This window comes from Ranitomeya imitator, chromosome 1 (genome assembly GCF_032444005.1).
Source record: "Ranitomeya imitator isolate aRanImi1 chromosome 1, aRanImi1.pri, whole genome shotgun sequence".
Classification (NCBI taxonomy): domain Eukaryota; kingdom Metazoa; phylum Chordata; class Amphibia; order Anura; family Dendrobatidae; genus Ranitomeya; species Ranitomeya imitator.
The window spans coordinates 1,242,984,252-1,242,996,795 of record NC_091282.1 but is presented as its reverse complement, the minus strand read 5'-3'; the positions used below and the strand labels follow the sequence as shown (position 1 = coordinate 1,242,996,795).

At 39.8% G+C, this 12,544-nt stretch overlaps 1 protein-coding gene across 3 annotated transcripts in view; it reads right to left on the bottom strand.

Moving 5' to 3' along the window:
• Window positions 1-6,847: 6,847 nt before the first annotated feature.
• CTNNA2 (catenin alpha 2) overlaps window positions 6,848-12,544 on the bottom strand; it is a 1,798,423-nt gene continuing 1,792,726 nt past the window's right edge. For all 3 annotated transcript variants that reach the window (XM_069745159.1, XM_069745158.1, XM_069745160.1), the window contains one exon: window positions 6,848-8,126. In XM_069745159.1, the coding sequence (XP_069601260.1) occupies window positions 7,839-8,126 (288 nt within the window). In that variant the 3' untranslated portion in view covers window positions 6,848-7,838. The remainder of the gene's footprint in view (window positions 8,127-12,544) is intronic.

Sequence of the window (12,544 nt, the reverse complement as noted above, 5' to 3'; positions counted from 1 at the left end):
TCCCAGAGCGGAACACCAAAGCCTTGCAAACTCTTTAGCGGTACTCATGGGTATTGCCAATGAGCTGCTCCTATTCTTTTGAATATCATCTAATCTCCAGTACATGGGAGCGGCCGCTAAATTGGGTGAGGAGGGGCGATGTTTAGCAGTGAACATTGTTTACATCTGACTGCCGATGGAGCTGGTAACAACAGGTTGGTGGGGATCATTGATGTTGGGTCCAAGCGTCCAGATATATTGGTAGGTCATAAACATAATTTTAGTGGAAAACTCCTTAAATTCATAACAATGTAGTGTTACTTTGAGTTTCATGAAAGACAACAATAACTTAAGCCAACATTATTCTGGTGGCCATGGCTGAAGGCAATTTTTAAAAACATTTCTAAAACTTTTCCATTATATTTTGTGCATGACTGGAAACCGATAAAATATATTGTGACTTCATATATAACTTATATACATAATATTTTTGGTGTTGATGTCATAAAAATACTCTGTTGATTTCACACTGTAATTTTTATTTAAATCTAATGAGTTTATTTCAACGCCAAGAAAGCTTGAAATGAACATATTGGGTCTTTGAAACTCACAGTTCATGGTCAGGACTGGGACTAAGTGATGTTACATTATGTGTAATCTTAATAAGTCAGTCCGAGCAATGTCCGCAGCGCTTCCACTCTCAACCAATTTTATAATCACAGTCGTGATCATCGTCAAGGTCGTTGCCTTCAATTAGATAAAAGGATGAAAGTTCTAAGGCTCGCTTTGCATCGATAATATCCACAACTGCTTCTTAAAGTCATTGATCTCTTAAATTCTACTTTTAGATCATTGATTGAGCCGGAATCTTAGGTCAGTAATCAATTCTATAACCATCACCTTTATTTAAGATATCTAAGCAGTTTTAATCCTGTCTCGTTACAAACAAAAACAAAAAACTACACTTCAAATACATTTTATGTAAAGTGAATGTACTGGTAAGGGTTTTTTTTTTAATCATTTACCGTACTTACCATTTCTTACTCCTTCCTTTCCTGACCATTTAAATGACCAGTCACCATGTTGCTGGATTTACTCCAAGGGAATCACAAGAAATTCTGATTCTATTGAATTAGATTTTTTTTTTTAATTGAGGTGAATTCCCTTTGTCTCAAATATATTTGGTCATTTCTAATGAGTAATAACATTGGATTTTCATAAAATTTTGAAATACAGCATGTTTCTGTCCTTTCTTTCCTTTCTGCTGGGCTAATTGTCCTGAATTGGTCATCAAGACTGGTATGCAAAATGCCAGTCTTGATGAATTTTGATTAACGTGTCTATATATGTTGTAATGCACTAGGGCGTTGTAGAGCGTGGTGGCAGTGATATGGGCAGACACAGTCCATGGGGCTTTATTTTCAGCCAAAATGGCAGCAAACAGTAAAGAAACCATAAACAAAAAAGACTTGCCCTCCTAGGCACTAACAAACATACCATACCACTGACTCACGCTGCTAACGATGTATGCGGGCTTGGCTTTCCAGCAACTTGGCATTTAACACACTTAAAGCGAACCTGTCAGTACTTTTGGCCGATATATGATATGGCCACTGCCTTTCAGGGCTTATCTACAGAATTCTAGGATGCTTTAGATAAGCCCCCACTCCGACCTGAAAGACAGGAAAGATAAGTCTTATTATACTCAACCATGGGGTGGGTTGGATGCATTCCTGGTCCTATGGGTGTCACAGGTCCAGCACCTCCCATCTTCTTGCAACGCAGCATTCCTATTGCTTCATTGCTCCCCGACATCACGATCCAGCACAGGCGTACTTATCTGCCCTGTTAAGGGCAGCGTAATGTACTGCAGGGCGCAGGCACTGGGCCTCTCTGTCCTTTCCAGCGCCTGCGCACTGCAGTACTTTGGACTGCCCCCAACAGGGCCGATAAGTATGCCTGCGCAGGAACATGATGCTGGGGAGCGATGAAGCAACAGAAGGGCGGCATCGTAAGAAGAGAAGAGGTGCCGGACCTGGATCTGCGACATCCATCGGACCGGACTGCACCAGACCGCCCCCCCGGGTGAATATAATGACACTTATTTTTCTTATCTTTCAGGCCGGGCCAGGGGCTTAACTACAGCATCATAGAGTGATGTAGATAAGCCCTGAAAGGCAGTGGCTGTACCTTATATCGGCCAAAACTGCTGACAGTTCCCTGTAATCACTGTGCATTTCCCCCTCAGGAAAACATCATGTCAGTCCAGAGGCTGTTACATTCTGAAGCTTTTCCTTCAGCCTTTTCTGTGTCAGTAATGAGAAGACCTCTCTCAGCTGAGCTGGCTCAGCCTCCAGTACCACCCATACTGGAGCAGGAGTGGGAGTGATGAGGCCCATTACTAAATCCTCATCATCACTTCAATAAAACATAGCTCGGAACTATCATAAACAAAACAGCTCAATACCTAAGCTGCTGCACCATAACTTTCTGGGAGAGATATACACTCTTTCCTGGATCTTCGCGGTCGGTCACCTAGAATGGCGAACCAGTGGTTGAGTTGTCAATTGCAGCCTCTAAAACAGAATATTTCTCCTTAGATACCTTCTATATCTCCTTGGGTCTCTTTGATCACCACAGTCACTTCCCAAAATTGAGTTAGACATTATTTTTGTTTAATGCCATCATTGGAGATCTGTAGCATGGCTTCAAAGAGAAGGTGTATATTTTGTGTCAAATATGAGATTGGTTCTCATAAAAGCCATCAAAGAAAATGTATATAAGCCGTTTGTCTTAGGATAAGAACGATGATAGACGATTATGGCTATTTTTGTCATTTAGTAGGAATCTATCAGTTGGAGTGTTCGTGTAAGAGAACCTCCTCCAAATATTTCACGAATCAAAAGCAGGAAGAAAAAAACCATGCCGTAGTGCAATTCAAGTGAACCTGAAAATTTTCTGTAGCCCAAAAGGGCATTTACACTGCAAGATAATCGTAAATGGGAGTTGTTAAAAACATTCATTTAACAATTGTCATGCCGCATAAACAGGCTGTCGATCACCTGATGAAAAAAGAAAAATGCTCATTCATCTGGAGAAATTATTTTTTTGGGCAGCACCAAAAATCATCGTTCTTGGTGGTGTATCGTCCTGGGTAAACGAGACTTGCACTGCCTAGAACAATGGCAGCCTATTCACACTGAGCGATCTAGCAAAGTTTGCTTAGTGCACAGTTTACTTTGTTCTGACTGTGTAAACAAGCATTTAACCAAAAGCTGATCCGTAAAAGTTTACCGGTCTGCGGTCATTTCGTGCAGCTCAATGATTTATGTCAACGGATCGTTAGAGTACAAGGTTTGTTGTGAAATCAGAGCAAATCACATTTTGAGGATTTTTTTTTTCAGTTCTCCAAGTAGTCTAGTTTCCTCATGTTTCCAGGAATTGTTCAACCAGAGGTAAGTTTCCCGAACCAAACTCAAAAGGCTCATAAGTCTACATGAAGCCATCAAGTTCTGGGCAGGAGACCTGGGCTTGTTTGTGCATCATGTTCTGTACTCGTACTGGAACACACGGATGTTTGAATCTGGCACACTATTTTTCGATGACTTTGACCCTAGAATATGATCATTCTTTTAAATCGCTGCAGGCTAAATTGGTGTTATTTATAATAATATCACCATTACACACTGAATGGGAAACCACTGGGTAAATCTGACAGGGAGAAGGACTTGGGGATCCTAGTTAATGATAAACTTACCTGGAGCAGCCAGTGCCAGGCAGCAGCTGCCAAGGCAAACAGGATCATGGGGTGCATTAAAAGAGGTCTGGATACACATGATGAGAGCATTATACTGCCTCTGTACAAATCCCTAGTTAGACCGCACATGGAGTACTGTGTCCAGTTTTGGGCACCGGTGCTCAGGAAGGATATAATGGAACTAGAGAGAGTACAAAGGAGGGCAACAAAATTAATAAAGGGGATGGGAGAACTACAATACCCAGATAGATTAGCGAAATTAGGATTATTTAGTCTAGAAAAAAGACGACTGAGGGGCGATCTAATAACCATGTATAAGTATATAAGGGGACAATACAAATATCTCGCTGAGGATCTGTTTATACCAAGGAAGGTGACGGGCACAAGGGGGCATTCTTTGCGTCTGGAGGAGAGAAGGTTTTTCCACCAACATAGAAGAGGATTCTTTACTGTTAGGGCAGTGAGAATCTGGAATTGCTTGCCTGAGGAGGTGGTGATGGCGAACTCAGTCGAGGGGTTCAAGAGAGGCCTGGATGTCTTCCTGGAGCAGAACAATATTGTATCATACAATTATTAGGTTCTGTAGAAGGACGTAGATCTGGGGATTTATTATGATGGAATATAGGCTGAACTGGATGGACAAATGTCTTTTTTCGGCCTTACTAACTATGTTACTATGTTACTATGTTACTATGTTACCGGAAAATAGTGAATATATGTCTCATATTGAATATACATTCTGGTACGTTGACCTTGTGGGTATGTCGGCTTTATCAAACAGAGAGATATTTGTAAAGACAGATGGAGCAATTATAATAATTGCATGTGAGAAGTCGCTACATGCAGCTTCAACAGATGTGCGGGACCATACATTTAGAAAAAAAATATTTTGCTCAAAGGTTTATCAATGGAAAAATAATGTTGATGTTTTATCTTTTATAAATAGAAATGTAATGGTCGGTCTTCATCGTCAACATTTTTTCATAGATAAAGTACTGCATAGAGGGACTTTTTTGAACAAGACTCTCCAAACAATGCCGAGAGGTGCCTAATTAGTCAGGCGATATGGTCCATATGGTATTTCTAGGGCAGAATATCTTTTTAATAAGACATGGAGTATTGTACAAAGAAGGAAGACTGACCTAATTGTAGACTCTACTCACCACATTAGTGACAAATATAACACAGACCCATAAAGAGGAAGTGTGCAACAAGTATAAGGCGAGCAAAGGGTGAACGGGAGAATACATAAATGGGTCATAACCATAACTGCAACGAGAACTACGGTATGTTCAACCAGCATTCATCCAAGTCTTCCATGTATGTGCATTTTATGGATTGTGGGGTAGAAAAAATGACTTTGATATATTTTATATTTGGTGATATTTATCAAAGGGACAGCCAACATGATCTGTCAGGAAAGGCAAATCCTGTTAAACACTAGATTCTCCTGTTGGGTTGGAGATGGCCTAGGAACAAAAGACGACTTTTTCAATTAACTCAGTTGAAATAATAGGATCCTCCTTTGGAAAGTCAACACCTACGGCCAACTTTAAGATGTTACAAAAAAGGGCATAACTATAGTGGTGCTAAGTTAGCAGTTCCACTTGGACACGGATGCTTCGAAGACTAGTATTAAAAATAGTTCAAGATAAATTAAATCACTGTCAAAAGGTTTGCATTATGTCCCAGGGACTTCAAATATTTATTAGATGGGTAGTCTTGGATTAAAGAAAGTATGGCTAACGTAAATAAATGTTCCATCCTCTTCCGCTCAGGTGGTTCTCACCGGTTCTTGTTTACATCATTGGTGATGTGCTGTAAAGTACATGCACTTTACCATAGTGGTAATGCTAGCAAACGTGGTACAAGACTTCTCAGTCTTTTCAATGGCTGTAGATGTCAAATGGATGTACAGGTGCATCATCATTGCTTCAAGGAAGTAAACAAAGACCGGGGAGGTCCACCGGGGGATCAGCACCGCAGCAATCTCAACAAGTAAGTCCTGTGTTGTGAATTCTGCTCTTGGGCTCCCTCCGGTGGTTGTTGATGGTAATGCAGTTATTCCTGAGCAGCAGTCTTGGACAGGTGTTTCTGCTAATTGCAATTCTGACTGGGGTATTTAGCTGTGCATGACTCATTAGTCCTTGCCAGTAGTCAATGCTCCTTTGGAAGTGTTTGTCCTCTGCCTGGCCTCTCCTGCTTGCTGCCAATTCAGCAAAGATAAGTGTTTGCTTCATTTTTTAGACACACTGCTGTGTGTTTATTTTCTGTGCTTATCTTGTTTCTATTTTGTTCCTGCTAGACTGTGCCTGTTGTTTTTTCTCAGTCTAGTTGGACTCGCTGGAGTCGCAGATATACTCTCCACATCTTTAGTTAGGTGGTGGAGCGTTTGTATTTTTCTGCTGTGGATATTTTGTAGTGTTTTATGCTGACCGCATAGTATCCTGTACTATCCTTTCCTATCTAGGTAGAAGTGGCCTCCTTTGCTTATCCCTGTTTTCTGTCTGCGTGTTTCTTTTCCTCTCCTACTCACAGTCATTATTTGTGGGGGGCTACCTATCCTTTGGGGGTCTACTCTGAGGCAAGAGAATTTTCCTACTTCCATCTTTAGGGATATTTAGTCCTTCGGCTGTGTCGAGGTGTCTAGGTCTGGTTAGGCACACCCCACGGCTACTTCTAGTTGCGGTGATAGGATCAGGGTTTGTGATCAGTAAAGTTACCACTGCTCCAGCGAAGGTCATTTCATGCTGCTCCAAGGCCACCTGATCATAACAGTCCTGGCCAAATCATTCCACATAAATTAAACTTAGATCTAATAGTTTTACATAACAGGATCTAATTAAAATAGCATAAAAAGACCACATGATTGTAGACAATGGAGTTTTTCGAATCATCAGAACCATCAAGTAATTCATATTTTCTAGAAAAATAAAGAGGAATCTAGAATGTAAAATTAGTGTGCCAATAATCCACTATATGCTTTTCCTACCGTATATTAGTGGAGAAACTTTTTTTTGAAGAGTAACAAAGTCCTGGATGCATTATAAATAAGAAGCAAATTCATCATAAACAGTGACATAAAACACTAAAAAACAAATGTGCATACAATTGGAGGGAATTTATGACTTTATTGAGTTACTGGGTACAAAGCCATGGTCGGCACCTCTAGTCCAAGCTGCTGAATATCTACATTTTGCTTTTAAGCTGCCACATTATTAAGTTTTTCCAAATGGTTGTGTTAAAATGGAAACCCCACGTACACACATTGGTGGCAGCCATTGAACTAATATTCGTTTAGCCTCTAGACTAGTGACATCGACTGATTAATTGGACAAGTAGGCTGCAAAAAAAAAGTGGATGCCACCACTGCACGTCGTGTACAAATCCAATTCCGTGTCCAAATGTCAAAACTAATAATAGAGGCCATGTCATCTCATGTGCTTCACACACACCAATACATAGAGTTAGCTAGCTGTTAGGTTATCAGTTCTGGGGAGTGGGGACTAATTAGTAACATATTAGATAACACTTTGTAACACAGAGAACAGAATACACAATAATAAGTGATAAGCTTTAGGTTAAGGTTATTAATTGATACTTAAAAAGCCACATACTATCACGAGGATGTACGCTTATCATCTGGGCCACACATTTAGGCATATTTGCTAGGCATAGATTGCACTAAACAAAAGCATTACAAGCTGAATGATCTACCATAAGTCTTTCATCTCTTACCAAAGATACCTGCCAACCTAATGGTTACTGCATGCATTTCACGCTCCCTTTTTTTTTTTTGCATTTATTTATTTATTTATTTATTTTAAGTCCTCTGTTAGTTGAATGCTCATCTGGATCTAAAGCTTTAAAAAGGGGCCGGAGAAGGGCAAAAACGTTTTACCCTTTTAATTCTAATTTTACCAGCGTTCAATGGGCTTCCTCTAATATGGATCTTAACTCCAATAAAATCTGGGGATAGCATGCAAAAACGGACACTGCTGAGGTTGAGTTCATGCCGGACGCATACAAGTCGGCACGGCAGGTAAGCATACAAAATGACTTCTTTAAAAAAAAAAATATCTTGTTAGTAAAGCCTAGAGTTCTAGAATGAATCCATTGCTTTAAATTCACTAAGAGCCTGGACTGGCGAGATGTGCTTCTTTTGGGATCCTCTTCTTACTCGGGTCTGGTATTCTTCTGGTTTTTCCCTTTTTACTAGCGGCTTCTTCTCTGGAGCCTTCATCTTCCAAGATACAACGGGAGAGTTGACCGCTGCCGTGCCGTAGATCTTCTGGTACTTGGTTGAGGCTACGTAGGAGGCCTTCACGGTGAGCACGACGGCATTCATCAAATTTTTGGCAGCCTGAATAAGGGATGTGGCACTGTCCAACTGCAAGGAAAAAGACACAAATGGGTCATTTTTTTTTTAGATTCATTAGGAGCTGTTTCTTCATCTATGAATAAATTAAATATAAATACAGATGGAACAGGTTTCCACCTACGATACAAGTTAGGCAAAACTACGATACGGCAAAAGTTATGGTCAAAAAGTCTAAAAGACAGATGGAACAGGTTTCCGCCTACGATACAAGGCAAAAGTTATGGTCAAAAAGTCTAAAAGATATTGAATAAAAGCCTTCCATGTTAGTAAGATCAGAACTGGTTTGGAGTCGAATTATGATCCCCGGTTACCTGGATTTATTTGGAAAAAATAGAAAGTGGAAGAACATGACCATCTTTCAACCTCATTATAGTTAGGAAATGTGTAGAAATAAGAGAGACCGCAACCTAAACCTCTTCTCCTTACTTCCTCTATCCGATCCTGTTGACTATTTTTGACTGTTGAGTTGTAAATAACAAGTCACCAGAACCCCATTTTTTATGACCAACGGTGGTCACAATTGTTTGATCTCACACCCAATCAAATATTTAGAATTCATAATAAATATTATCGCTGTTACGGCGATGGCACGGGAGGTGAGTATGGGCTTTATTATTTTAATGGGGCCGGACATTTAGTTTAAGGAGGGGTTATCCTAGAAGTGGAAAATTCCTGTAAGTTATTCATTAATTAACGCATCAACAAATAAATAAATCCAATTAATAAGTAATTGCAGTAAGTAAGGTTGGTTTATGCAATTCCTTAGGGGATCAATATTGTATGAGGTTCTAGATTCTAGCTTCTCCAATCCCAATTTTATTTCTTATTGTCTAAACTTTCACATATCTGGATGTCAAAATGTAATTTTATGCATTTGCAAATACAGTAGAAACATGATATCCGGTGATGTTTTACCCTTTAGGCCACGGTTAATACACTTTACCAATGATTTAAGAGGAGAAAGCTAAGAAGAGCAAGACATTACTATTTTCTATGTATGGGAAACAGAAGCATTTTGGTTAAGAGCAATGCAGCAAATATGACGACAGCCATCTTAAATGCCGGCTTTTATGTAGACGTATTACTTAAAGAAAGCCATAAAAAACAAAAAGCGGAAAAGAAAACATGCATTAATTAATTAATATCAAATATCCACAACATAAACCAGAAAACAAACAAGAGCGTCTCCGGCCAAAGCAAGAAATATACGTTGACCATAAGCTTGCTGCTTTTAGATCAATCAACCTGCGGCGCAAGGAGGCATTTTATTACCGATAGCTGTCATATTCTTGTATGATCCGCTGGCTCGTCTGAGCTTTCAGCCAACAGATTTGTGATGGTGAATTTAATATATCCGGAAACCACGACAGCATACAAATAGTGAAATGTATTACGTTGGCTGAAAACCCGGGATAAATAGTCAAATTAAAGTGAGTTTCCCAAAGTCTTGGTCATAATAAAAACAAGTAAAAAAGAAATACAAGTGGGGCTGAGAAAATATGCTTAAAGGGAGACTCCAGCCTGACACTGTTGGTAGATTATACCAAGATTATCAACGCCAAACTTTTGGGGATTATTCTAAGGATCACCAGGAGGAGGAGGCGAGTTGTGATATCACTGATTGTATATGGCAGATCCTATGTTTTCTACTGTAGATAGAGGTGTTATCAGTAATTGTACAGGAGGAGGTGAGCTGTGATATCATCTATTATGAATGGTGGATCCTGTGTTATCTACTGTATATAGAGTTGTTATCAGTCATTGTACAGGAGGAGGTGAGCTGTGATATCATCTATTATGAATGGTGGATTCTGTGTTATCTACTGTATATAGAGGTGTTATCAGTCATTGTACAGGAGGAGGTGAGCTGTGACATCACCTATTGTGAATGGTGAATCCTGTGTTATCTACTGTATATAGAGGTGTTATCAGTCATTGTACAGGATGAGGAGGTGAGCTGTGATATCATCTATTATGAATGGTGGATTCTGTGTTATCTACTGTATGTAGAGGTGTTATCAGTCATTGTACAGGAGGAGGTGAGCTGTGATATCATCTATTATGAATGGTGGATCCTGTGTTATCTACTGTATATAGAGGTGTTATCAGTCATTGTACAGGAGGAGGAGGTGAGCTGTGATATCATCTATTGTGAATGGTGAATCCTGTGTTATCTACTGTATATAGAGGTGTTATCAGTCATTGTACAGGAGGAGGAGGTGAGCTGTGACATCACCTATTGTGAATGGTGAATCCTGTGTTATCTACTGTATATAGAGGTGTTATCAGTCATTGTACAGGATGAGGAGGTGAGCTGTGATATCATCTATTGTGAATGGTGAATCCTGTGTTATCTACTGTATATAGAGGTGTTATCAGTCATTGTACAGGAGGAGGAGGTGAGCTGTGACATCACCTATTGTGAATGGTGAATCCTGTGTTATCTACTGTATATAGAGGTGTTATCAGTCATTGTACAGGAGGAGGACGTGAGCTGTGACATCACCTATTGTGAATGGTGAATCCTGTGTTATCTACTGTATATAGAGGTGTTATCAGTCATTGTACAGGAGGAGGAGGAGAGCTGTGACATCACCTATTGTGAATGGTGAATCCTGTGTTATCTACTGTATATAGAGGTGTTATCAGTCATTGTACAGGATGAGGAGGTGAGCTGTGATATCATCTATTGTGAATGGTGAATCCTGTGTTATCTACTGTATATAGAGGTGTTATCAGTCTATGTGAAGGAGGAGGAGAAGGTGAACTGTGACATCACATATTGTGTATGGAAGATCCTGTGTTTTCCACTGTAGATAGAGCTGATATCAGTCATTGTACAGGAGGAGGAGGTGAGCTGTGATATCATCTATTGCAAATTGTGTATCCTTTGCTATCTACTGTATATAGAGGTGTTGTTAGTCATTGTACAGGAGGAGGAGGTGAGCTGTGATATCATCTATTGTGAATGGTGGATCCTGTGTTATCTACTATATATATATATATATATATATATATATATATATTTATATATATGTATTATCAGTCATTGTACAGGAGGAGCAGGTGAGCTGTGATATCATCTATTGTGAATGGTGAATCCTGTGTTATCTACTGTATATAGAGGTGTTATCAGTCATTGTGCAGGAGGAGGAGAAGGTGAGCTGTGACATCACCTATTGTGCATGGTGGATCCTATGTTATCTACTACATACAGAGGTGCTATCCTTCATTGTACAGGAGGAAGATGAGGTGAGCTGTGATATCACCTATTGTGTATAGAAGATCCTGTGCTTTCCACTGTAGATAGAGATGTTATCAGTCATTGAACAGAAGGAGGAGGTGAGCTGTGACATCATCTATTATGAATGGTGGATCCTTAGCTATCTACTTTATATAGAGGTGTTATTAGTCATTATATAAGAGGAGGTGAGTTGTGACATCACCTATTGTGAATGGTGGATCATGTGATTTCTTCTCTAGATACAAATGTTATTAGTCACTGAACAAGAAGAGAAGGTGAGCTGTGCCATCACCTATTGTGTATGGTGGATCCTGTGTTATCTACTATATATATATATAGAGATGTTATCATTCATTGTACAGGAGGAGGAGGTGAGCTGTGACATTATCTATTGTGAATGATGGATCCTGTGTTATCTACATTATATAGAGGTGTTATCAGTCATTGTACAGGAGAAGGAGGAGGTGATCTGTGACATCACCTATTGTGAATGGTGGACACTGTGTTATCTACTGTATATAGAGGTGTTATCGGTCATTGTGCGGGAGGAGGAGGTGAGCTGTGACATCTCCTATTGTGAATGGTGGATCCTGTGTTATCTGCTGTATATAGAGGTGTTATCAGTCATTGTACAGGAGAAGGAGGTGAGCTGTGACATCACCTATTGTGTATGGTGGATCCTATGTTATCTACTGTTTATAGAGGTGCTATCAATCATTGTACAGGAGGAAGAGGAGGTGAGCTGTGACATCACCTATTGTAAATGGTGGATCCCTAGTTATCTTCTGTATATAAAGGTGTTATCAGTCATTGTACAGAAAGAGGAGGTGAGCTGTGACATCACCAATTGTGAATGGTGAATCCTGTGTTATCTACTATATATAAAAGCATTATCAGTCATTTTACAGGAGGAGGAGGTGAGCTGTGACATCAACTATTGTGAATGGTGGATCCTGCGTTATCTACTCTATATATCAGTCATTGCACAGGAGGAGGAGGAGAGCTGTGACATCACCTATTGTGAATGGTGGATCCTGTGTTATCTACTATATATATATGTATTATCAGTCATTGTACAGGAGGAGGAGGTGAGCTGTGACATCAACTATTGTGAATGGTGGATCCTGTGTTATCTACTGTATATAGAGGTGTTATCAGTCATTGTACAGGAGGAGGAGGTGAG